This window comes from Hypomesus transpacificus, unplaced genomic scaffold (genome assembly GCF_021917145.1).
Source record: "Hypomesus transpacificus isolate Combined female unplaced genomic scaffold, fHypTra1 scaffold_27, whole genome shotgun sequence".
In the NCBI taxonomy this organism is placed as follows: Eukaryota; Metazoa; Chordata; class Actinopteri; order Osmeriformes; family Osmeridae; genus Hypomesus; species Hypomesus transpacificus.
Genome location: NW_025813796.1, coordinates 1,470,189 through 1,494,825, shown reverse-complemented (window position 1 = coordinate 1,494,825; position 24,637 = coordinate 1,470,189). Strand labels below are relative to the sequence as shown.

Below are 24,637 nucleotides of genomic sequence, written 5' to 3'. Positions count from 1 at the left end.
ACATACAGAGACATACAGACAGACAGACATACAGGCAGTCAGAAACATACAGGCAGTCAGTCAGGCAGACAGACAAACAGGCAGACAGAGACATACAGGCAGTCAGACAGACAGAGACATACAGGCAGTCAGACAGCCACACATACACTGTACGGGGATCCCCGCAGACATCTCAATAGGCAATTATTGCCCGGAGAAAGAATTGATCGCCCCGAGCTCAGTACCATGGCGTAGCATCAGGAGGGAGAACAACAAGCAAGGCCTCGCATCACAACAAGCTGGGGAGAGATCCCTCCGGAAACGCACTCCGAGCAGGGAAGGTTCTGGAGCTCCCCTTCAGACCCTATGCTATGCACTTGTGTGTGTGTGTGTGTATATTTACAGCGTGTGCTGGAGGTCATTATATGAGTCAGGCAGGGCTCCTGGTACAAGGTACAAGGCCATGCCAGGGTTTCACAAATGCCAGGGTTTCACAAAGCGAGTTCTTATAAATAATAAAACCTTGACGGAAGTGCTGCAACGTGTCCAAATCCATGGCCGCCAAAGACGACAAACAAATCGAACGTCCTCACGTCGAATATCTCTAAAATGAATCCATCCATAATCCAGCCCGTCGTGGAGTTGCCTCAATGTCGCAGTGGAGGGACAAGTGTTAGCGTCTTCAAGTCGAAACCTAACCTTGTCTCATGGACCTATACACAGATGAATGTTCTTCGTCTCCTGTGTCTCTGTCTCAGATCAGGACAGGGCAGGTCCCTAAGGGGGTCAAACTACGAACCGTGGCCTGCCACAGAAAGTGGGGACCGGCAGGGACCCACGAGGCTCCAATATCTCCCATCCACCGGTGGAGGTCGGTTCCGGGTTTGCGAGGGGAGAGCCATGACAAATGGGCCACATTAGGGCGACAGAGAGAGAGCACATTTCGTTTGAAGCCGAGGTATGGCAGAGTGAGCGAAGGGGGAGGACCTATCCATCCCTATCAAGTGAGCTGCTGGGGCCTCGCTTCCCCCATCCATCTCAGGTGCCTCCGTCAGAGGCCCCCCCCCCCCCTCCCCCAACCCCGCCCCTTCTCCTTCCTGTTGTTTTCCACAACACCTCTCCCAACCCTGTTAACCCCCATCACCTTGCGCAGTTAGCGGGAAGAGCAACCACTGGGCTTTTGATGTGCTCGCGTTTCATCCGAATGCGTGTCAGTGTGCGTCTTGGCGGGAGCAAAAGGGGTCTCGTGTGTGTGTATGTGTTTGTCTTGGAAGTCCTCTCGCCGTAGCCAGCGGTGGCCACAAGGGGCAAGAGGAGGCCCATGCAGAGAGGCTGTGGGGGCCGGGGGCGAGGGAGAGAACGGTCTTTGCCCGTCAAACCCATCAATCTACGGCCTGACATTTCACAGCAGCCTCCCCTGGCGCCGTTTGAGTTGATTTATGGGATGTGAGGGGTCCAGGCCCATGGGGGGGGGGGGGGGAGGAGATGGGGGCTTTCATGAAACTCAGGAAGCCCCTTCCAGGTTCTATGGTCCACACATGCCTGCTCCCCAACATCTCATATTTCTCCATTTTTGGGGGGGTTTACTCCCCTGAGTGTGAACTTCAAAAACCTTAAATGGTGTCCTTTGTCAAGGGTGGGTAGAGACAGAGAGAGAACGAGGGGGGGGGGGGGGGGGGGTTACTGAGGTGAGTACTGACATGATTTCTTACTGTTCCAGCGCTGTCGTTGTCAGCAACACGATGAATCCGTACTCTTTACCCGCCCGTCCAAGCAGATCACTGAGATGAATGGTGACGAGGCGTCATGTCATATTGTTAGCACTTCTACAGATGAACTTTCTTGGTCAACTTTGCTTGGATCCCATTTTAATTGGAATGATCCGAGTGCTCCCCCCCCCCACCCCTTTCCGCCCACCCTCCAGACTACCAATGTCACGACATCTCAGCCTATATATTCTCAGCCAGACCTTAAGTCCTCACATTGTTTGCATAAATTGTCAATTAAAAGCCAGTTTATTGGTCTCCCCTTCTCCTACTATTTACGGCGAGGACTCCAAACGAACTCTCATTAGCGCGTTAGCGACGAGACCAGACAGAGGAATGACTGCCGGCCTATTTGTCATTCCCCGTCTTCCATTAGCTTTAAAAATAGCAAAGGTGCCCTCCCCCCCCCTCCTCCTTCTCCACCCCCTCCTCCTAGTCCCACACCCATATGATAGCTTAACATTCAAAGGGTTGATTTAGGAACCTATTTCCAATTTCCGATTCTTTGAATGCAAATCTGCAGAGGAGAACCATTCATGTCAACAACAACAAAAATCCAAAAAAGAGAGAAGATGCAGAAGGACGATTCTGGCACAGGCTTCAGGTTTCATGTAATAATTGTGCCATGTTTGAGGTGGAGAGAGAGAAGAAAATATGTCCAAAAGATTGGAATTTTATTTTTCATGGTGGCTAAGGCTTTTCATAAAACAGCTATAATTGGCCTTCATTCCCCTCTCCCTTAAGATGGACTCTTTTTCCTGCCTGCCAGGAATGATGTTTGAGGGAATTAAATGAGGATAAACCTGCCTCTTTACCTCACCCCTTGTGCTCGTCCCCAAAGGCACAGCAATTATGGGAATGAATCAGTACAAAAGGCAACATGTCCCACTGATGGGACAGGAAACAACTGAACGATCCAGTACAGCATTGGAACTGAATCTCCTCAATGGGACACAGTAACAAACTTTGCCCACTTACCCTGGTCGTTGGCCATCTTGTCCGGATGTTCCACTAGAAGAAGGGGGGGGGGGGGGGAGGAAGAGAGGTTTTAGTGTCTGGGAGTCATCCACTTAGAATGGATTTTGGGGGGTGGGGCTTCACTTTGTCCCAACAGCTATATGGAGAGATGGGAGGATCACAAACAGGAACAGCCCCCCCCCCCCCCCCCCCCCCCCCCCCCCCCCCCCCCCCCCCCCCCCCCCCGACTTTACTATCAATCCGTTCCCTTCTACTGAGGTTTTCTGTGAAAACGTTGCTATTTCCATTTCTGCCCTGAAGCCGTGCTAACAAATTGTATTTGCCATTTTAAATATATTTTGAGGAGGACAAAGGTTTGAATAACAAACAGCATGAAACTCATTAACTCATTACTTAAATCAATTTGAAGTCATTTCACGTAATGGTTTTCTTAATATTTAACCACAATTGTTCCAATCCTCTTTAACCTATGATGACATTAGACACAGATATATACAGGTAGTATATGTCGATATAATGGGATCTTAATATATCATGAGAAGAAGTCGGAAATTAAGGCAAAGTCGGTTAGCAGAAATTTGCTGAGGACCAGAGATGCTTAACAAGACCCAAAGGATCCAGAGAAACCTCACAGTTCAATCCAGCAGATGCCAACTAGCACGTTAATGAATGTGCTCCTGCAGGATTAGCCAGGCTGCGGCCGTGTTTAGCATTGGGCACCGCTTCCCCTGACCCACTATCATGAAGACAAATGGCACATCAGGCTGCCATGGTGATGCTTCAGCACACACAGAACATGCCGGAACACTGTGAAAAACTCGTGGGCTTGTTACTTCTTTTTCAAATCCAAACTTCCCCTCAGTGTGTATCGTAGATGCATTTGTAAATGATTTAAAACCTCGGAATCTAGTCAGGGCACGAATGACAAAAGACGGAACCTAACGTGAAGGAGGGGGGGGGGGAAGAGCTAGATATTTCTACCCACCTTTCGAGGTCTTGAACTGGATGGGGTCCGAAAGGGGGCCCACGCCCTTAGCGTTCTTGGCCTGAAGGCGGAAGTAATAGACAGTGTCCAGGTTGAGGTCCATTACTTGGTTCGTGAGCCGGTCTCCAGTTATGGACTCCATCACCCAGTCATCTATGGGCATGTTCTTGTCCAGAGTGAAATACAGGATGTAGCCTGGGGGTGAGAGTGGAACGATCACAATGGTGGGTATCGATCTTGCGGTTGAAATGAGTTCCTGTGTTTTTCCTTGCTATCAATACATACTGTATGAGGCACGGATCAGGATATGGCAGGAAGAATGGAGATCCTGGTTGTAATAAACATTCATTTAAGTATTGATCAATGATTTCCTGGTGTAGGAACAATATACAGCGCAATGATTCAACCATACAAGTTCTATTGACACTTAATATGATTATACTTTTGGCATCCAGGCGTTTGGAAGGAAAGTTGATGAAAACATTCTTTATTTGTACACAGCCACCTCACAGTACCTCTGCAAAACGAGAAAGAAAATGTACAACATACATAAAACATGCACCCATAAATAAATAAAAAACAACAGTCTATCTTCCCGCTGTATAGCATCCGAACAAAATTCGTTGACTACAAGCAAAGTATTATCCTAGCACGATACAGTGCCCTTGACTTCTCCCAGGTTTGGCCCCTTCTAGCAAATACAATGTTTACAGAGGTCTGGGTTTCCACTGGAGTTCCCAGAGGGCCAATAGACTTTTGTTCCCACACGGTTGATTGTGGCGACGGTAACTGTATCCAGGCGCAGGGCTCCGCGGGGAGCGCTAGCACCGGCCCCATAGGACCACTGCAGAAGTCAGAGCACGGTCGTTAGCCCGGACAGATTTACTACCTGGGTCATCTAGGAGCCGAGGGGGGGGGGGGGGGTGGAGGGGAGGGAGGGGAGCAATGAAACAGGTACGTATGGGAGAGGGGAGGAAAGGGGGGGGAGAGACAGGCTAGTCCTGAGACCACACAGGAGCTGATTACAAGTGGGTGGAAAAATAATGGGGCGGGGGGGGGGGGGATCGATGGGGGAGCTATAGGCCACCCACGTTTTCAGAACGGGGTTTAAAAAGGGGGGGGGGGGGTGGTCTCGATGGTCAGCCCACGGCGACGTGAACACAGCCCCCCGCTTCCTGACCGAGGTGCATCGTTTGCAGAGCGAAACTCGTTACCTGTGATGCGTCCGTTGGCCTCCATGGGGGGCTGCCAGCTGATGAGAATGGTCCGTGGTCGCCCCTCGCGACTGATCACCGTCAGGTCCTTGGGGGCGGAGCTGGGTGCTGTCAGTCAGGTGTGGGGGGGGGGGGGGGGAGGAGGAGGAAGGGTGGTGTAGAAATATCCAAAAAGTCACATCAATCCAATTTACGCAGAACTGCAGTAACGGCTTTATCAGTCACTGCCCAATGGAGTTTTAGTTAAGACAAAAATCCCTCTAAGTTCAGTCTCGGATGGTCCCAAAAAATTCTTCTAGAATCATCTTGTTTGATTAATTCTTTATGTGTTGTGAACTGTTTACTAAATATATAAAAGTGAAGAGGAATTGAACATCAAACACAACAAAACACTGCCTTGTTGGTTGTACAACAGGAAATAAGATATTTTCAATAAACCACATGAGAGAGACCTTTATTCTTCTATCAAACAAAGTTTCTGTTTATTTCTGTCTCACGAATACATTTCACGTTTTCCTGTGTGTTTCTCTGCAAAAAAAAAGAACAATCACCAGTCGAACAGATCCAAACAAATTTCTCAAAGGCAACTATGGTGGGCTGGCTAATTGTGAGTGATTACCTGTGTGTGTGTGTGTGTGTGTGGGGGGGGGGGGTTCAGGGGAGAGTGTTTATCTAACTACCAGCACATTCTTCATAATGAAGGCTGGCGACAGAGATGATTACTCTGCTGACTATGATCCCCAGAGCCAATCTGGCCATTAGCATGTTGTTGTAATTAGGAAACGAGGGTCGGAGGTTGCGTGGAGGAAACCTGCGACTCTGGAAACAATTCCCTTCGTCATAGGAGCCCAAACAGTTAGGAGGATTATGAAGTCCCACCGTTTGAATGTCAATGTATTCGAACGCTGACCGCTGAATGAATAATGCAGTGATTTGAAGGCGTTCGACAAGATCTCATGGCTGTAATTAGAACACCGGGAAGCGCACACAAACAAATCCTCGCAGGAGATGAAACGAGGGGTTGGCGGAGCCGAACATCCCAAGGCTCGGCTCCGATTCGCCGGGGTGCTCACCTGCTTCGTACGTCGTTGCGTGCGCCGTCATGCTCCACGTGCTGGACTTGCGCCCTTTGGTCACCATGACGGCAAACTCGTACATTGTGTTGGGCTTGAGGCCTGTGACGGTGTGGCTCAGAGCGGTGGTGTCTGCCGACTGGGTCGGGGGGGGGGGGAAAGAAAACCGAAACAGGTAGCGTCAAAAAGTGTCACGTCAGAAGAGGACACGGGAAGGGAGGACAAAACCAAGGTTAAAAAAAAACAAGGGCTTTTAATGAGCGAGCGCATTATTTACGTGACTCAGCGCCCGAGGACATTGCTGTTCTCGCTTGTCACAATCTGAGCCGTGAGAGGAGAATCATCAAGCGGGGGAATGTAGGTCAACAAATATAACAGCACAGTCGTGACGCCAAAACAAACAGGCGCCCTTCCGAGCGTCTCACCTTGAACTTCCCGCTGGTGGAGTAGCTGGTTTTCCACTTGACAGAGTAGTAGCGCACCTCCGTCGATTTCTGGTTCTTGGACATGGAGTTGTCGGCCCAGCTGACCCTCACCGAGTCGGGCGTGAGAGCCACGGCTTGGACACCTACTGGAGGGATCATGGGGGTGGAGGTATCTGGCATGGGAGTGGGATATTTATCAAACAAATGGAACAAATCGTCGTCTGATGGGTCGATGGGATCTGGATTCGCAAAAAAACAGACAAACATGCCCCGCACGCGCACGCATTCCCACAAACGATGAAGAAGAATGTAAAAATCGAGCACATTTTCAAGTGTAGACGAGCCGGCCAGGAGGGGACCATGCGATAGGGAGATGACAAGGAGGGTTTGCAGTGAGGAGAGGAACATGGATAATTGATGGATCAGAGTGACAAAGAGAAAGAAAGGGAAATACAAGCAGTAAGAAGACAGTAGTAATTACTCTAGATACAGCAGGTGGTGATTCTAACAAGGGGGCTAGCAGATAGTATAGACTACCAGTTTCTACTACATCCACACCTAGGAGGAGAGAAAACAGGTTGTTAGTGGCCACAGAAAAATCACTTCGTAACTGACGTGCAAGTTGTGCCTGTCTTTTAGAAATGATTCTAAAACCATTTCTTGCACTGTAAATCCTATTTGTTAACTCATTATTTGATCGAGATTTCGAGAGTGGCCAAACGGGATGTTTAAGTAAGGCCCAAAGCCAGGAAAATGTTTCGCTTTTTACCATTTCAGATCTATTCTCAGTAGAGGAGGTCGAGACAGATAGACAGGCTGAGCACCACGTGTCTCAGAACTGACACGTGAATCAATGTTCCGTATGCATGTTACAGAACAGAAACAGATGTACTCCGCCGAGCCAAGAGAGAAGATGAACGTGGCTCTTTCTTTCGTAACGATAATAATAGCCCAGATATCCCCTCATCGATGCAACTCGGGACCTCCTTTTAGAATACTGATCGAGAACCAAGACAGAACTGAAGAAGTCAACAATACGTCTTGTTTGGGCTGACAGTAATGCGGAAACTCAGCTATCTACATTTTCACAGTTGGATTAAGGGCTTGTGGTGAAGATGCGGCTTTTGAGAGGTGCTATCCACCCCCCCCCCCCACCCCCTTCTCCCCACAGCATTGCAGCAACAAGATTAAATAGTCAGAGCAGGGATGGGAATATATTTCTCCTGCAGTGTCTATTGGCATGCCTTTAACAGGCCGTTTTAATGCCGGTCGTAAAAGATGGGGCCCAGCGTTAAATGATGAATATGTCTCAGCAATACAGGTGGCGGCTCTCCATTGAGCTCGATTTCCTGAGAGATTGAGGGGGGGAGAGACGGTGGTCAGAGGGTTGTAGTTAGCCCTCCGGGGGTTTGGTGTTACTGGCTGTGACCTTGTAGGGAATGTCATGTACTGTACCGCCCCCCCGACATTCAACATTTAAACGGTGTTGTAGCCCCGCGTGGACACAGTCCATTTGTGTCATCCAATTAATCATGGAGGCGTGCGGACAGTGTGCGATTTTCTGGGCTAAAGGAGCTATCGAGTCAAGTAGGGGCGGTGAAACGGCATTGTGCGGTGTGGAAGTGGGGCGCAGAGTGACCAACACAGTGGGGTACCTCGAGAAAAGAGTGTTTTGTTGTGTCAAAGGAAACTTCCAAAGCTTGGTGGAAATCACATAGTAAAAGCGTGTGAGTGCACAGCTGCGTGAATTTCCAAAAGAACAAACCAGCCAATTAAAGCTGGCTTTCTGTGTGAGTGACATCAAGAGCGTGCGCAGCACAGTGGTGGCTGCCAGTGAGATGCTGTGATATGACTTGGAAGAAGTACACAAATCTGTGCTGGTTTCTCTTTCGCTCTTTCTTTCTTTCTCTCTCTTTCTCTCTCTCTCTCTCTCTCTCTCTCTCTCTCTCTCTATTTCCTCCCTGCTGATGTGTCAAGCTACGTAGTTAGCACTCTTGCACACACCGCCTTTGTCCTTTTCCACACCAGCATATATTCGGTGATCAACAATCACGAGGCCTCATCTGGTTCAGATCGGCACTCAGATCAGTACACATTTGCTGCGCAGCGCTTCTCGAACAAAATCTCACCTCGTTGACTCAAGCTCTAACACGCGCGTGGGGGGGGCAGATGTGGGATACCTCCCACGGTGTGTGTCGGCGTGCGACGTACCTGTGATGGACCTTGTGACAGCGCTCTCATAGAGTGGCACCCCTTCCCCGGCGTTGTTGAAGGCCTTCAGGGAGATGACATAGTGGGAGCTGGGTTCTGTGGGAACAACATCCAGATTCAAGGTTACAGTAATAGACCAGGCCCTCGGAGAGCCCCACGAACCACAGCAGTAGTCGTGTGCTCGCAGGAATGCCACAGGAAAAACCTGACAGTGCAGGACAAAGCATTCAAACACAGGGGAGAATGCTGTTGGTTCGAAGATACTTTTTTGCTGGGCTGCAGGTCACAGCTTCCGGTCTCTCAACGATGTTTGCCAAACGACACAGGAATCCTAATAGCAGCTTTACTTACTTAGGCGGTACAGCTCTGGATATTTTGAGGGAAGAACAGAAGGGTAACATTGGCAGTGGCCTCTTAAATTGTACCCTTCAGTTCCTCACTCCAACTTGTCCTTCTCAAAAAAAAAAAAACACATTTTGAGAAAAAGAAGTGCAGTGGTCTCTCCATTTTTTTCCAGAGCTGTATGTCGTCACGGCAACGTTTTCAACTGCCGTCTTTGACAGATGCTTCTTAAAAATAATGCTTAGAATCGCTAATAGGACCGATTAAATAATGGCCATGTTCATTTCAATACGTAGTGGCAGTCATTTCGCATCACAGCTGGTCCTATGTGTATTGCATACACTATTCCTATGTGTACTACTTAGGTGTTTCTATGTGTAAGGCGGACAGTGGGTTGACAGCACCATGGAGAATCCTACTGTCTCTCTTATTACTTGAGCCTCGTCAATAAGCATTGCACCCCAGAGGATTCAAAGCCTTGAGAGAGAGGGGGAACTTCCTATAACACTAAGCTAAATTGATTGGCGTATTGATGGACGGGACCTTCCAGAGGTTTCTGTCGGTCTAAATCAAATTCCCTCACGGAACAACGGAAGGAACCTTCTTGATTTAAGGCTCTCCTTACCTACAGGACCTTCGATACGGAAACCATGGCAACTGGCGTCGGATTCCATTTTAATATTGATGGGGACACAGTCGGTTTGTCAGAGCAGGTGTAGAAACAGGATAAATCCTTCGGAATAAGCACGTCGGAGATAAGAACGGCAATGTTCCCTGGAAAACTGAACAAGTAGTATCGTACTACGGTATCTCTGTCACTATCCTGTCACATGCACCCTGCTGAGGAAACTATGTCTGACTAGATTGCTGCTCTGATGATTTGCTGCATGGATAGTGGACAGAAAACCGGATTGTTTAAACAGTCAGTTAGTTTATATACATGGCTTCTGTTAAGATATGACAAACGCGGGCATAAATGATAGCATAAATAAGGCATTGTGTTTACATACATGTCGTGAGTAACAGCTGCATTTCTCATTATGTATCCATTATAGAATTTAGGAGGGGACCTCCGTTGCATATTAAAATCCTCAGATTTGTTATTGTCTCCTTTCTCATGCAAATTGTTGATGCTTTTTTTTTCCACCTCAAGTGTTTTGTTATTACATCCCTTTAAATAATGAATCATAATTAAATGCTTCAAAAAAAATGCGACGGAATTAACATAACACAGTACATGTTTGTTTTTTAAGAACCAGTCTTTGTGTAAAAAAATTTATTGGAGTTGCTAACCATAGAAAAAGAAAAAGATATGAGCAATGCTAAAATAATGAGAACGTAGCCTGGTATATAATTTGTGAGTGTGGTTCATGATCATTTTATTAATTCATTATAAGAATTGTATTCGTCTTCTGTGCCTCTTTTCAAGCCTCTAGATATTATATTGTGCCCTTTACTAATTGTACAGTCTCTCAGTCTGCACGATTGTACGGAACGTTATCCAAACATCACACCCCAGTGTGTTGTACAGCAAAGGGAAAAAAAAAAAAAAAACGGTTAAGTACCTGTAGTGTTTATCCATGACCAATACCTGAAAACCACCAAAGATTCTCAAAACGCCCCCACCATAACCCATCGTTGCAGTGAGAAGCAGGCAGCAGGTTCCTTGACCTTCATAGACTCGGACTCCATGAGACCTGTTTTCTGTCAGTATCTTTTCTTCCAGCTGCCATGCAGGTTCACTGGAAGGGCAGTGAGAGAGAGAGAAAGAGAGAGAGAGAGAACTCACCCAGGTTTTCAATGGAGTAGTAGCGCTGCTTGCTGTCCACCCTGACAGTCTCTGCGTAGGGGCTTCCCACGCCGTAGCCAATGATGTAGCCCCGTACCAGGATGTTGGGGTTGAGGGGCGGGGTCCAGCTCATGATGATGCTGCTGGGGAGGGGTCGCACGTGGAGGGAACTGGGCTGGTTGGGAACTTGACTCTCTGAAACCGCCGGAAAACAAGAGGGAGGCTTCAAGTCTACTGGGCAGAACCAATGTCTAAGAAGGCTTCATTGGGCATTCCAGAAAGGACTTCTAATTCGAAGTGACAGTTCGTGGCTTCTACGAATGACTTCTTTCCCCTCTCCTCTGGGAATAGGGGGTTCACAAAAGACTATGGAGTGATAACCCATTAGAATTGCAGTGCGTCCGGTGCTATCTTCAAAATGCATATGCTGGATGGATTTCTTTCTTATCTTGACGGTTGGCTCGACGTATTACCTTTTAGAAACGTTTCTTCCTAATTGCCTCCCTGCCAAATCTCGGTCTGGATGGCCATGCCATGTATAATTCATAGGAAACCAAATGAAATGCTTTTAAACTGGCACAAAGTGCCGTCACAACCAGCCATTATGTGCTCAGAGAGCTACCAGGTTGCCAGCAAGCCAATACAGCGTCGCCCTGAACTAGCAAGCTGGGAGTCATCTCAGACAGCTGGTGCATACAGTATTCACATTGAGCCTTGATTTTCAATCTCTCATCCTCTCTTTCTCACTCTTTCTAACAAACACAAGAACACACAAACACAAACACGAGAGCGCACGCACGCACGCACACACACACACACACACCAACCACATCAAACTGCCTTCCCTGGGAGACTAGAGAGAGGATGCGGAGCATTTATTAGTACGATACCCCAATCTGTAAAAACTGCATACAAATACCTTTGGTTTCTCCACACCATAAATATTTAAGCATCTCATTCAGAGGCCACATAGAGACGGATGGTCGTGTTGAAATGGGAGGCTTTGGGGAATGCGGGAGGGACTGGGGTGCTTGAAGGGAGAGGGAAGAGAGACAGAGAGAGAGAGGCAAAGAGAGAGAGACAGAGAGAGACAGAGAGACACAGAGAGAGAGGGAGAGACACATAGAGACAGAGAGAGAGAGAGAGAGAGAGAGAGAGAGAGAGAGAGAGAGAGAGAGAGAGAGAGAGAGAGAGAGAGAGAGAGAGGGAGAGAGAGGGCAGACATGTGACGTGTGTTTTCTCTCACCATCAAGGTCATTCTCCGGCGTCTCGGCGGTGAACCACTCGCTGGCCGTGCCCGTGCCGTTGGTCGTCATGGCTGCCACTTGGAAGCTGTACTGGCTGCCTTTCTCCAGGCCTGAGGCGACAAGGATGAGGTCAGAACACATGTAAGCGATGCCAAAAGGCTTTTTGACAAGCAAAATATAAACAGATGTTAGGTCTGGGGATGTTGCTGTACTGGAAAACACCACCATGATAAACCCTTGGCCAGAATCTGTCCCACGGCCAAATTACCAACAGTACAGGGTGAATACAGTGCAGTCTACCATGTGTCTTTCTTATATCAGTATGCGATACATAAAGCTGTATATTTAACTCCATATTAACAGGTTAGTTTGGGGATTTCATCATAACAGAAGATATTTCCAGTCTCTATTTGAAGACAAAGGCATTATTATTGTCGACAACCAGCCTAGACGTTCCCAAAGGTACGGATAGGATTAGTACAGCACACACGCCTGCCTGTGTGAAATGAATCCCCTAAGACTGGGGAGGGATCAAGATAGTCATCACTGAAAAATAATGAAAATGAATATCATATTCCTTCAAATTCAGCAATGAAATTGAAATAATACCTTCTGGCACTACAATGAACACCCATCTAGGTTGGGAAGCCCACCCTTCTCCAGGAAGCCTCAAGGGCAAAGACATAGTCTGTAGAATTAACCTGTCCCACAGAATAAACACTATAGTTTTCATACAGTCTTTCTCTTTCGAGCGGAATAGTGAAACAACATGGTTTCGAGAGCCAGTGTGCTCAATTGAAAACGAATGCAATTGTAAATAATGAAAACACGCAATATCTCGTTGCTCAGAATGTGAACCTGTAATCATCACAACATCCCTTGCTTCCGATGACACATTCACTTGCATTGTCAAACAGACAATAAATTATTCATGACTCTTCCTCTCTCTCATTCTGGTGACTGAAGATTTTGCTTTGCCAGCTGCAAAACAGATTTGAGCCAACCAGGACAGAGATTGTGGGAGATAACCAGTATGGGAGGGCCCACCTCACCTGTGAACAGGTACCAGAAATTGTTGGGTTCGATGGCTTCCTGGTCTCCACGGCGACCAGTCTTCCGCAGACGGATCTTGTATCCAGTGATGAAGCCGTTCTGGGTGTTGGGGGGTGGAGGCTGCCAGCTTACCTTAATACTCTGCCACACACAACACACACCATCAGTCACAGCCAATGATTTACACAGAATATGAATAGGAAAGGGAAAACAATAGCGATTTGATTCTAATAAGACAATGTGTAAAGGGCTGTGAGTGGAGATACACAATTGGCAATTGTCTGAGACAATCATGAGGCTTGATTCTGTTAGGCAAGTTCAGTTTAATTTTGGATCCCCAAACCAGATTATCGAACCCGCCAAACTATATTACACACTGGAAAAGAGATTAGAGTGTAACAACGTTTCATTATCTCTAGGAACAGGTCTGAATTGGACAAAAACCAATTAGGGATTATGGCAGCTCCATAATGGTAGTTAAACATGCTATGCGCCTCTGTGTTATGCTCAAAATTAACTTCCCAGTTTACCAACTCCACAAAGAAACAGATTTCACAGGTACATTGTTTATTTGCCTGCTGTTATACAGGGAACTCTCATTGCTATGCAACGATGTAGCTTTGGAAACACTATACTGCCTGTGACCACCTAGTTGACATTACTTTACAGCACCAGGTCGGGAAAAATCCAAATGCCAAAAAAAACAAATGAATTAAAATTTCAATCATATTTGAGAGGCACAATTTACATGCATGTCTTTAATCATGCAGAATGATGGCATTTCATGGATTCGGGGAACATTAATTGATTTAACAAGGTTTCTCTCAGGACTGCCGATACAGAACCGCTTTTTTAATTTGTCTCTGACGCCCCACCGCCGCTCTCTTCACAGTGTAAAGGTCACTAAAAAGGATAAAACAACAACAACTGCGGATCTTCACATGTGTCAAAACAATGCTTCCCACTCCTATCATCTTGTCGCTGGTCTTCCCTAGCCCCCCAGACACACCAGCTCTGATTAATTAACCTTTGAGAGGCTCGTACGCAGCGAGGACGGTGATGGACTCGGGTGGCGGTAAAGGAGCGAGACACGCAGGAATGCTACCGAGCGTTTAGCCACTGTCACATCGACTCAGTAACGGCCCTGCCTCGTGCCAGCTGCCTGCCTGCCTGACTCGTGGGGGCTAGGCATGGCATCTGCAGAGGGGAGAGGAGCCTGTTAACATGCAAATAAACCAATTAAAATGCACGCGACGCCGCCGCCAGTGCGTGGCGTCCAACCTGATTTATCTGCACCTCCTCCATCACCCAGGTTGCATTTCCGCTCGTGACATGCTGGGCTGGACGTGAGCGCGGGGAGAAACAGCCTGTTGGTCTTTTTGACTGTCGGTCTGCACAGCCATTTACGGAAGCGTTCGCCTTCGAGAGCGATAGCATACGTAGCGCTCTACGTGACCCCCGCTGCTCCTCCACCCACGACACCGCGTCGCCGTGTACTTTCTCGCTACCGCGGTACAATTCCGTAAACGTGCGAGCCACATAAGATCGCACTCGGATGCCTCCCGTTTGCATCTCATCATATTCAGGCATCTGCTGGGTTAAACCCGTGTTTAAATATTCTACTGGTGTCACCCAAATGGATACAGACGAATTCATTAACATTTACGGGCACCTGTTCCCCGTTTTGCCCATAATCTTAATTGATTACAACAGGCTTGATTGCGGTGGAGGGATCCTGAGCCGTAGCTCCCTGGGACCCCCACGAGTTTGGACGGGTGGCACGGTGGCGATTAAGATGGAAGCCTTAAGAGTCCTTTGGCGTCGATATTATAGCGCTAATTATACCTCTAAGGCCAGGAGAAATCTGCAGTGTACAATATAAGTCAGTCCCATTCTGGCACAGTCATGCAGAGTGAAAACACAAGCAAAGAAGCCGTTTTAACCAGACGCTTCTCTGCATAGTAATTTACCCGATGCGTAAAGCCTGCACTACAAGCATAATTGAGAGAAGGAAACGCAGAACCCAGCAGTACTCCAAATCATGTAGCGATCAGACATTCAATTCAGTTGATTTTCTTATGCACTGTACTACTGTGAAGTTACAAAGTTAGAATAAAAACGTCTACTAAGTCAAAATAGACCCCTATGAATCAAAGATGTCACGGGTATATAAACGTTTGTTACGTATTGTAGCCCCCCAAAGATTTCCAGGGGGTCTCCACGTTTGACAGCATTCGACTTTCTAACGATCAGTTGGTTTAACTGACCTGCTAAAATAAATGAGACTCATTTCCCCTTGCTGTCAGTTTGATTTTATTTGAGCCTTAGTGCTGTTTGTATTCACATTTTATTTATCTTGCCGGTGCAGGTAGGTACTGAGGAGTAAATCCCATCCCAATACACATTTGTATTCAAATCCAGTTGACCTTGCAAGCGGAAGGGCTACATAAAGTCATGGCCCCATTTAAGATTTAAATGGTTGTTTCTATCATACTTTAATGGGAGCTTTGGCAAAGGCAATATGAATAAACAACATCTGAGATCTGATCACAATTTAAGAAAGACTTGGCAATTCTATTTACACTCAAATGAATGCGGCTTTCATTCCTCTTGTCTCTAAGGAGAACTTGACAGTCTACCAGTCCAGAGACTAGATATTAAATATGGTTGTGCCATTGGGAAGTGCCAAGTGCAAACACAAATCGAAGAATGCTGAATAATTCATGAGTAGAGAAAAAAAAGATCTACATAACCCAAAAACAAAGACAGCGAGGCCTACAGTAATTGCCCTGGGGTTGCGTTCTAAATTTTGTTTAAGGTTTAACCCCAAAAAATAATCTAGCTTTGGGCCTCTGGTTAAATGCTGAAAAACGAAACAATGGACACAGACAGACAAGACACACGCAGATGTGTGAAAGGTTGGGAGTGGAGAGCCTTCACACCTCGGACGCACACCTGCTGCTGTCGGTCTTGACAGCCGCGCCAGACAACCTGAGACAGACAATCACAACCCCCCCCCCCCCCCCCCCCCCCCCGATCCCCACGGACCTCCTTGTGTCCCCTAGTGAGGTCAAAGCGGGTCCTCTCTTTATCCTGAGAGCGAACGTATTCAGTTGCATGGTCCGCTTTGTTACAGTGCTGACCGACAAACCCCCCGAAGGGTGCAGATAAAAGGATTCAGACTCCACCTGAGTTGTATCGGGAACAACACACTGCACCTCGTAGTTAGTGAGGTAGAATCAAAGTGGAGCCCGCTCAATAACAACAAGCAATAGTGTTTGCCAATAAGAGTTAGGGACGCAATCCATTCTCAACGCGTCTTTGTTTGACCAGCAGGCTCGGCGTGGAGTAGCGCCGGCGTGTAAGCTTTTGTTCAAAGAGTCAGGAAGGTTCTGGATTGAACACCCGTTTTCAAGCTGACAAATGTCACCCCGGCAAATGTAAGCCCTTTCTCGACTCTTTTCATGCTTTCATGCCCCTCTATTATTAGCAAAAGAATAGGCCCGTACCCCGACAACCATGTTACATCCCTCGAATCCCTCATTCTCCTCTCACGCCTTCTGTCCTGTGCTAACTTCACAGGACGGAGCCTTTGAATATCAAGTCAATAGTCCTTATATGTGTGTTCTGGCTTCTCAGCCTTATAAAACATCACAAAAAGCAACAACAGGGAACATGAATCTGTTCTATTTTGGTCTCCAGTACTTTACTGGGCTCCTCCTGGCATCTTGTTCAATCAATAGTCTTGTTCTGTTGATGTCTGTGTAACAATGTCTACTGTTCTGGACATACGGACTACTGGACAGTATGTACTATGCCTGCCACTGTGCTATTACATGTTGGGGTGGGGGGGGAATGAATATTGATATCAAAGTGTCATGTTAAATATGAATGTACAGTACTGGGTGTCACCTCCGTGGTATAAAGCAGTACATCATCTTGTCTTTAACGGGATATGTGTTTTGATTGGACAGGATGTTTATGTGACACACTCTTTAGTGTTTCTCTGCATGCTACGGTAGTTGATATGCCTGAGTACGGCAGTCAATCAGTCACTGTCGGTACAGCCACCATATCAGACACTAACGACATCCTCCTATCCTCAGAGAGAAATGATGCCGAAACCGACATTCTAATTATCCAGTGAAAAATGCTGATGTTTCTCTTGCTCATTGCAGTCATAGCCATCCTTCATTCGTGTTTTCGTGAACTTTACATTTATTTCCAAAACAAATTTCAGCGTAGGTTCCTCATTGATTCCTTGGCTGTACGCCCAAGGAAAAGACTTGGGATGTTGTCAACAGTTTTAGAACAAGAAGCCTAAAACTACATCCATAAAACTGCCCTGAAGGACCCTATGGCAGGGACCGATATTAACGAATGAACCGGAACTATCGTTTTTCTAACTAAAGCAGAAAGCACAACTTAGTTTAATTTAGGACGCTCCAGACAGCAAACACCAATTCCTACGATGCACGCTATCAGGGAGTCAGATGGCTGAGCGGTGAGGGAGTCGGGCTAGTAATCAGAAGGTTGCCGGGTCGATTCTCTGCCGTGCATAATGACGTTGTGTCCTTGGGCAAGGCACCTCACCCTACTTGCCTCGGGGGAATGTCCCTGTACTTACTGTAAGTCGCTCTGGATAAGAGCGTCTGCTAAATGACTACATATAAATGTAAATGTAATGTGTAGATTGGCAGCGCATATGAACAGCAAAAGCTTCCGTCATGAGGGCCTTTCAGCGGTCGGCTGATAGCGCTCACCTCCCCCTGAATGAAAATGGTCCTTGTCTGGAAAATGTCCTCTAGAGAGGAACGCGATGGAGTGAGGAGTGAGGGGGACTGTTATGGTGGAGGAACGGCTTTAAAGGGACTGGGAGCGGCTTGATTCCACTGCCAGGCACTCATGGAAATCAAACGCACACGGAAAAATGGGCTTGTGACCTCCTCTCCGACGTCGCGATGCCACGCGTGCGCAAACATGACACGCACACGCGCACGCTGTCTGGCACACAGACACACCGACGGACGCACACAGATGCAGGTGAGTAAACAGATCCACGAGAGGAAAAAAAACAAAAAACGAAATCCAATCTGAAGATTGTTTGCCTGTGTCCTCTGGGTGCGCTAAGCAATCACATACTGAACAGCTAGCGTGTGTTTGTTTCTAAATCCCACATGCATCACCTGTTCTGCCAGGCTGCTGCAGGATGCGTGTGTTTGTGTGTGCATGTGTGTGTGTGCAATGGAACACTTGGTAATGTATTTGACCTTCAGCTATGGTGAATTATTAGTATTAAGACACAGTTATAAATAGCATTATATATATATACTGTATATATAAGAACACAAGTATACTAATGCCACCATGTTCATGTTTTTAGCTCCCCATGGTAAAACTACAGTAACATATGTATTAGCACAAAAACAATTTCAAAGCAATATCACAGCAACCAATGCATTATTGAGGCAAGCACTGAGGTTAAAATAATGGCTGCATGTATGTGTTAACTAGAAATGCACGCCAATCAGAATTAGTCTCCTTCATTGTTTTTATTTGCATATCCAAATACCAACGGTGTGTATTATTCTAAACAAGGATAAGGAATAAGGATATTGTGCTAACAGTTGTGCTAAATGGAGAGGCCAAATGTTAAGTTGATATTTATTTCTCCACAACAATGACTTGCTATACACACATCGTTTCTAAACTTTCAATCATGGACTTAAATCTGAAGCCATACATCATCATATTATTTGGCAAAACTAAACTACTCTAATTATGGTAATTCCGTGTTTTAAATAGTCGTGAGTTCCCATGACCCAAAGAGAGAGAAAAAAAGAGAAACAGAGAGACAGAAAGAGAGCGAGAGAGCAAGAGCGAGCAGTCACATTCCAAGTATACTGTAAGTTGCTCCAGAGCGGAGCACACGGCCGAGCCATGGCTGGCCCTGGTCCTCATCCATCTTGCCTATCCACAAGTTCCCTTAAATTAAGTTTTAGAGAAGACATACATCTTATTCCAGGGACCGTCCTGTACAACAGCCTCTTAAGGAATGGAAATAGGTTAACCTAGTGAAGTGCACCACATTGCCTACCGGCCTTGCCAACGCTCCACTCCTTTAAAGAGAAATTATAACTTTCCATTTCTGAAGGGGGGAAAAAAATAATCTAAAGCTACTTTTTAGCTGCTCCTTCTCTTTCTTAGAAGGCGTATTGCTGCTACAATAGAGGGAAACCAGAGATAGAGCTTCTACCAAGAGGAAGTAGGCAAGTGAAGAGCAACTCGTCTGGGCTTCTCAGTCATCCATCACTGAAGGACATCCCATAATAGGTTCATATGCCTCAGTCAGGCCCCATATAAATCCTGAATCTCCAACCTTACCCTGGAGATAATTGAACACACATTACAAGTGTAATCTCTTTAGGACCTCTTAATTCTGACTGACCAAAAAAGTTTCCTCAAAATTACTTTCTATTTAAAGACATCCCTTTTAATCTCTCACAAAATGTTCTGTTGGTGTGGACGAATGTCTGTGTAACATCAGGGAGATTGGTGGTCTACAATGTGACCAGAATTGAGGATGCTCAAAAGAATGAAGAGATAATCTGGTTTAATCCCTTCTTTTTTGCACACACAAGGTGTTAAGATGGATTCAACCGTCATCCTATTACGGGGTCATCCGTCGAGAGGGCACAACCTCGCCATATCCGAAGGCTTCATCTTCTAAGAAGACAATCCTGTCCGAGAGAGCATTTTACCAACCATCTATGGACACACTACCATCATTACTTTGATCCCTTTCAATTGCTCGTTTCGAGATAGACATGGTCAGGCACAGGTGCCCTTTCCCTCGGATTAATCACGCACATACCAAAGAGGCGTGTCTTTCGGATGGTGACCTCCTGCCGATCCCGTCATCGTGATGGGTTCAGAATGATCTGCAGAGTTGCCTTATCTTTCCACGCACGCACACACAAAACGACACAAACACACACCATCCTGAACTAACCGGCGCCCAGGTTAATAAAAAAATCAGACTACTTGAAAAATATGTCAAAAAGATGTAGAAGTCGGGAGTGTCCCGTGGTCACATCCTTCGTCCATGCCCCTGTCACTGTGCGTCAGTTTCAAAGAGCGGGGAGACGAATTGGGCCAAACCAGCCACGCTCAGGAGAATCCCCCAAAGGGATGCTCCTTCACCACAAGCAGCCTTTCCGGGAGCACCTCTGAACCAGCGCCACTGACCTGCACTGAACCGCCGCCTCTCGGCGGACCGGCTCTGGCGCAAACACGGCGGGCGGATCACCGGATGTTCCGGGACGTGTTCAATCGGGCGTTCGCGGTCTTGTCTGGTGAGGTGAAGAGTCTCATTCCACTTATGAGACTTTGGGGCGGTTGTTTTTCACGGGGGGTTGGAGGGAACGGAGCAAAGGGGCGCCATGTTTAATCCCCCCCCCCGAGCGTCCACATTGGAGCGTCTGCTGGGCCTACAGACAGCGCTCTCTGTCTTCCACATGAAACAATTGATTTGCCGTAACCGTACTCACTCTCGAGAGGACCACTTCCACGGAGATGTTCTGAGGAGGGGCGCTGGGCACTGCGGAGGGAAACACAGAACAGGAAACGAAATCAAACATGGACGGTACATCGGATTAGCATGTCACACACCCGACATATCGGCAATTCATGAAACGAGGTTACATTTTGAACCACTTCTTACTACAGCGACACGATCAATCTGGCTGGCGGTAGGTCGGCGAGCTAACTGAGACACAGTTGAAATCAGGCCTAACTCGATTAACACACTGTCAGCCGCTGAAAAATCTATCGTCAAATTACATTTCTGGAGATAGACTTTAGGAAGATCAACTGTCATACATTTACTGCCAGTCAGGGGAACAAAAGGTCATTGGGTTAAAGTAAATAGGGTTGGGTGGGGGGTCATGTGACGTGCTGGGTTTCTGACATTACTGAGAGAATAAACGAGGTTGTGACAAGAAAAGAGCCTCTTTGTCCTCTTCATCTTTATCAGTGACAAGGGCACCTCAACCGGTGCTTCGTCACGCAGGTCTATGCAAATGACCCCTTCATATGAAGCCTCTCACTGACAGATTACCGCGGTAACCTTTCCAACATCAAGACGCATCCGCGCACCCCCGGCAACCGCGCCTGTGAATCCCTGTCCGGACTTCAGACGGTTGAATCGAAAATCCAGCAATTCCCCCATTTTAGTTGCCGCGGAGAAAAAAAGGGCGGGCTGCAGCGATGATGTCAAGGAGATTAAACGACTTGTCTAATTTGATTCGGGTTGTGGCCGTGTTGAACGTCCACAGGTGGCGGTGGGGGTACTGTCGACATGGTGGGTTTTCCGTCGGACTGAGAGTGCTGGCGCTGTGGCTCAGTCTGGTGGACTGGCGTGTGGGAGGGGAAAGGTCATTAATTACCTCGGAGAAGCCGGCAGTAAAAGAGGAAAGTCGCGGAGGCCCACAATTTCATTAGCCAGCACAAGGGGCCTTAATTAAGCAGGGAAATGGAAAAGGCTGCTCTTGCGGCTCATTTGAAACGTTCGGCAAGCCGCCGCTAATGGAAGCTGACAGACAATAAATTCCTGTGGCCTCTTAGCCTCACTGAAAGTAATGCGATGAGACAGTATGGCGGATAAGTAAGTCTTAGGGGCTGTGAGGAGGAGCAACCCCCCCTAGGCTGGTCTTGGCACCTCGATGAGAAGAGAGCACTGACGACACACGAGAGCGGTACGAGGGGAGGACTCGAAGAGAGAAAAGGGGGAAGAGGAGAAGGAGATAGAGGAGAGGAGCAGGACGTGGTAATACACGAGTAACAAGCTGAAAGTAGCGCGCTGGACCAGAAGGCACTATGGATCTATAAAAACGGCAGGATGCCAGTCGAATTCTCCTGAATGTCGACGCTACAGCTTCCAGATCGTGTGGGGGGTGTCGTGTACGCCCCCCTCCCCCCCTTCCTTGTCAAAAATCCAGTCGTAGGCAAGTGCATTTAGACAGCTTATCAGAGAGACTTGTGGGAAGAAATGAAGGCACCGGCAGAGATGTGTGCCAAGCGCATCACAGTGACATCCCGGGCACACCCTGTCCCCATGTCAGTCCAGGAGAGCGGCGAGGGGAAGCAAACTTAGAAGGATCACAGCGATACTTCCTACTGAACACGCGCAGTCTCCTGCAACTTCACACAGCCCTTTAGGAAGCCAACATGACACATTTTCTGCTTTGCTCCTCTGACACATCCGGAATCACAGTCAATAACCAAACATCAGCGGCTGTTCTGTGACCGTCCAAGCTGTGGGGCCTTGATAATGGCTCGTTTGAATCCGTGACAATTACAGTCGTACATAATCCCGAGTTTAACCCCTTAAATCAATAGCTGCGGGAACATTAGGGGTAGACAGTTTGTCAGGAGGGGCCCCCACTGGATCCAGAAATAGACGCTGCACGTGGGACTCCACCAGAGCCTGACGCTTCCTCTTATAGAATACGAGCAAAGGGAGCCATCGGCTCTTTGATCATCCTCCGTGTGAGTGCCAATGGTTTACACTCACCTTCCCGCGGAGAACCGAGGTACGCCGGCCGTGATTCAAGTCAAGTCGGCGACAACGCTGAAATCCCCACCTACGTGCGACGCAAGCAGCGACGCGAGGGGGGGGACTTGCTGAGGTGAGACACACCAAGGAGCTAGCTTATTAGAGAGCGAGCTTATTAGCGTCGCACTTGTGGGGTTCTGACGCCGCCGCCGCCGCCGAGCAGCTCCTCGTGTGGCCGAGAGAGGTTACCGCAGGGGGCGACATAGCGTCACAGGTAGGTTCTGCGGAGGGGGGGCAACCAATCGGAACGAGAGCTGCTGCCGCCTCGATCCCAGGGGATTGGCTCCGAGATTAATTGAATTTAGATGGAAAGAGAGGGAGATTTTTAAGACGGGCGGGGGATCTAGAGAGGTAATCAGACCATTTCATTATGCCATGTGTGCTGTCAGAGTTGAGTGACACCACGAGAAATTGATTAGGGAGAAAATAAGCATACACTGGTGACGGCTCATGTGTAACAAATGCAATGAGACATTTATTAATGAAGAATAAACTGTGTCATTAATCCTTGATTAAGTTCCTTCACTGGGTGGCTGTTTATCCAGAGCAATCATTGCATTTGAAAGGACGCAGAAAAGTAGCCTTTGAATCCCCCCAAAATGTAGAAACACATTCTAGCATCATTTGTAACCCATCCTTCCAAAGTCATACCACTAATTTGACTTGTACCTGTACGTTTTGTGTATGGATCAACAAGAACTGGTCATAAACCGCGAACAAATCCTTATATGGACCTTTTGCAGCGACCCAGCTAGCCAATGTGAGACTGAGCTTCTTCCTCAGACTTACCATCAGACAACGTGGTGATTCTGAGGTTCCCCGTGGCGACCCCGGGGCCGTAGCGATTCACAGCCACGACGCGGACCGTGTACTCGGTGAACTTGTTGAGTCCCTCCATTTTGTAGCTCTGTCCGTTGACCTCCAAGCTCTTGAGGGGCAGAGAGTATGATTCAGAGCAGCGCAGTCACAAACACATCATTAGGTTCCCATGGTGTCTGACCACATAAAGTGTATGCGTCAAGCTAATGGAACTAGTTCTGACTCATTGGATTTCGGCAGTAAAGCCTTATCATTAAATAGTTCTTTTCTACCTTTCTTTTGATCACAGACTAGCGGGTGGCAGTGGCCACCTCGGTGGCATACCGTGTTTTGTTTGTTCTTTTCTGTCACTACCTCTAGACATCTTGTTTATTCTATAATTGCACTGATGTGAGCTTCAGCAGGAGCCAACCAATAGGCTTAGGTTAAATATATCCAGCACATTTGATCCCACATGCCTTATTTCCAAGGCTGTGAAGAGGCAGGGCTGGTTGGGAGCCTGGGAGAGGGTGAACAGGCTTCCTCCTCTGAACACTTCACAGGCACCCACACCAAGACTGTTATTGGATCAATCGTGCGAAATACAGTAGCCAATAAGAATAGACCATCGACTATCTTCAATTCGACGTGGCCCATTTCGAGTCAAAAAGCAACACGGAGAAAAGTGAAAAACAAAAAGGGTTCAAAAGGGTTTTAATTGATACCACTAGCTTCTTTATGATGACATATGCTATTTAATGGCGATATGGTTGATTCCATATGCTATTTTTGAGTTCCCCAGTTGGTCTGTTTTCCTTTCATAAGCTGGTTGCATAATCAAGAGAGAAGAGAGGGAATATAAATGAATGTGTCAAAAGTAGATGAATGTACTGTCATCGGTGCCGTAGAACTGAGGACCCTGAGCTTCCTGAGCTCTGCGAGTCTAAAGCAAACCAAAGCTGTAAATGTTTCAAACGTAGATACAATCTTAAAACTTGAATTAAACTGCAGAGCTGTTAAAAAAAGAAGAAGAAAAGTTCTGGAGACTAAAACAGTGCATCTTATTCAGAAAAACAACGACAGCATATCCAGTTATTGGATGGGATTTTATATGAAATAGCAATTCGATATGAAATAGTGTTTTGATTTTCATTACTAGTT

General features: G+C 47.2%; 1 protein-coding gene across 2 annotated transcripts in view; it reads right to left on the bottom strand.

The window, feature by feature from the left end:
• The window catches only part of dcc (DCC netrin 1 receptor), a 142,125-nt gene that overhangs the window by 25,175 nt on the left and 92,313 nt on the right, over nucleotides 1–24,637 (bottom strand). For both annotated transcript variants that reach the window (XM_047014850.1, XM_047014851.1), the window contains exons 11-21: nucleotides 23,468–23,606; nucleotides 20,613–20,662; nucleotides 13,062–13,203; nucleotides 12,009–12,119; nucleotides 10,763–10,957; nucleotides 8,632–8,727; nucleotides 6,421–6,593; nucleotides 5,996–6,134; nucleotides 4,923–5,030; nucleotides 3,709–3,903; nucleotides 2,724–2,756 (exon numbers count right to left, since the gene is read on the bottom strand). In XM_047014850.1, coding sequence (XP_046870806.1) covers nucleotides 2,724–2,756; nucleotides 3,709–3,903; nucleotides 4,923–5,030; nucleotides 5,996–6,134; nucleotides 6,421–6,593; nucleotides 8,632–8,727; nucleotides 10,763–10,957; nucleotides 12,009–12,119; nucleotides 13,062–13,203; nucleotides 20,613–20,662; nucleotides 23,468–23,606 — 1,381 coding nt within the window. The remainder of the gene's footprint in view (nucleotides 1–2,723; nucleotides 2,757–3,708; nucleotides 3,904–4,922; nucleotides 5,031–5,995; nucleotides 6,135–6,420; nucleotides 6,594–8,631; nucleotides 8,728–10,762; nucleotides 10,958–12,008; nucleotides 12,120–13,061; nucleotides 13,204–20,612; nucleotides 20,663–23,467; nucleotides 23,607–24,637) is intronic.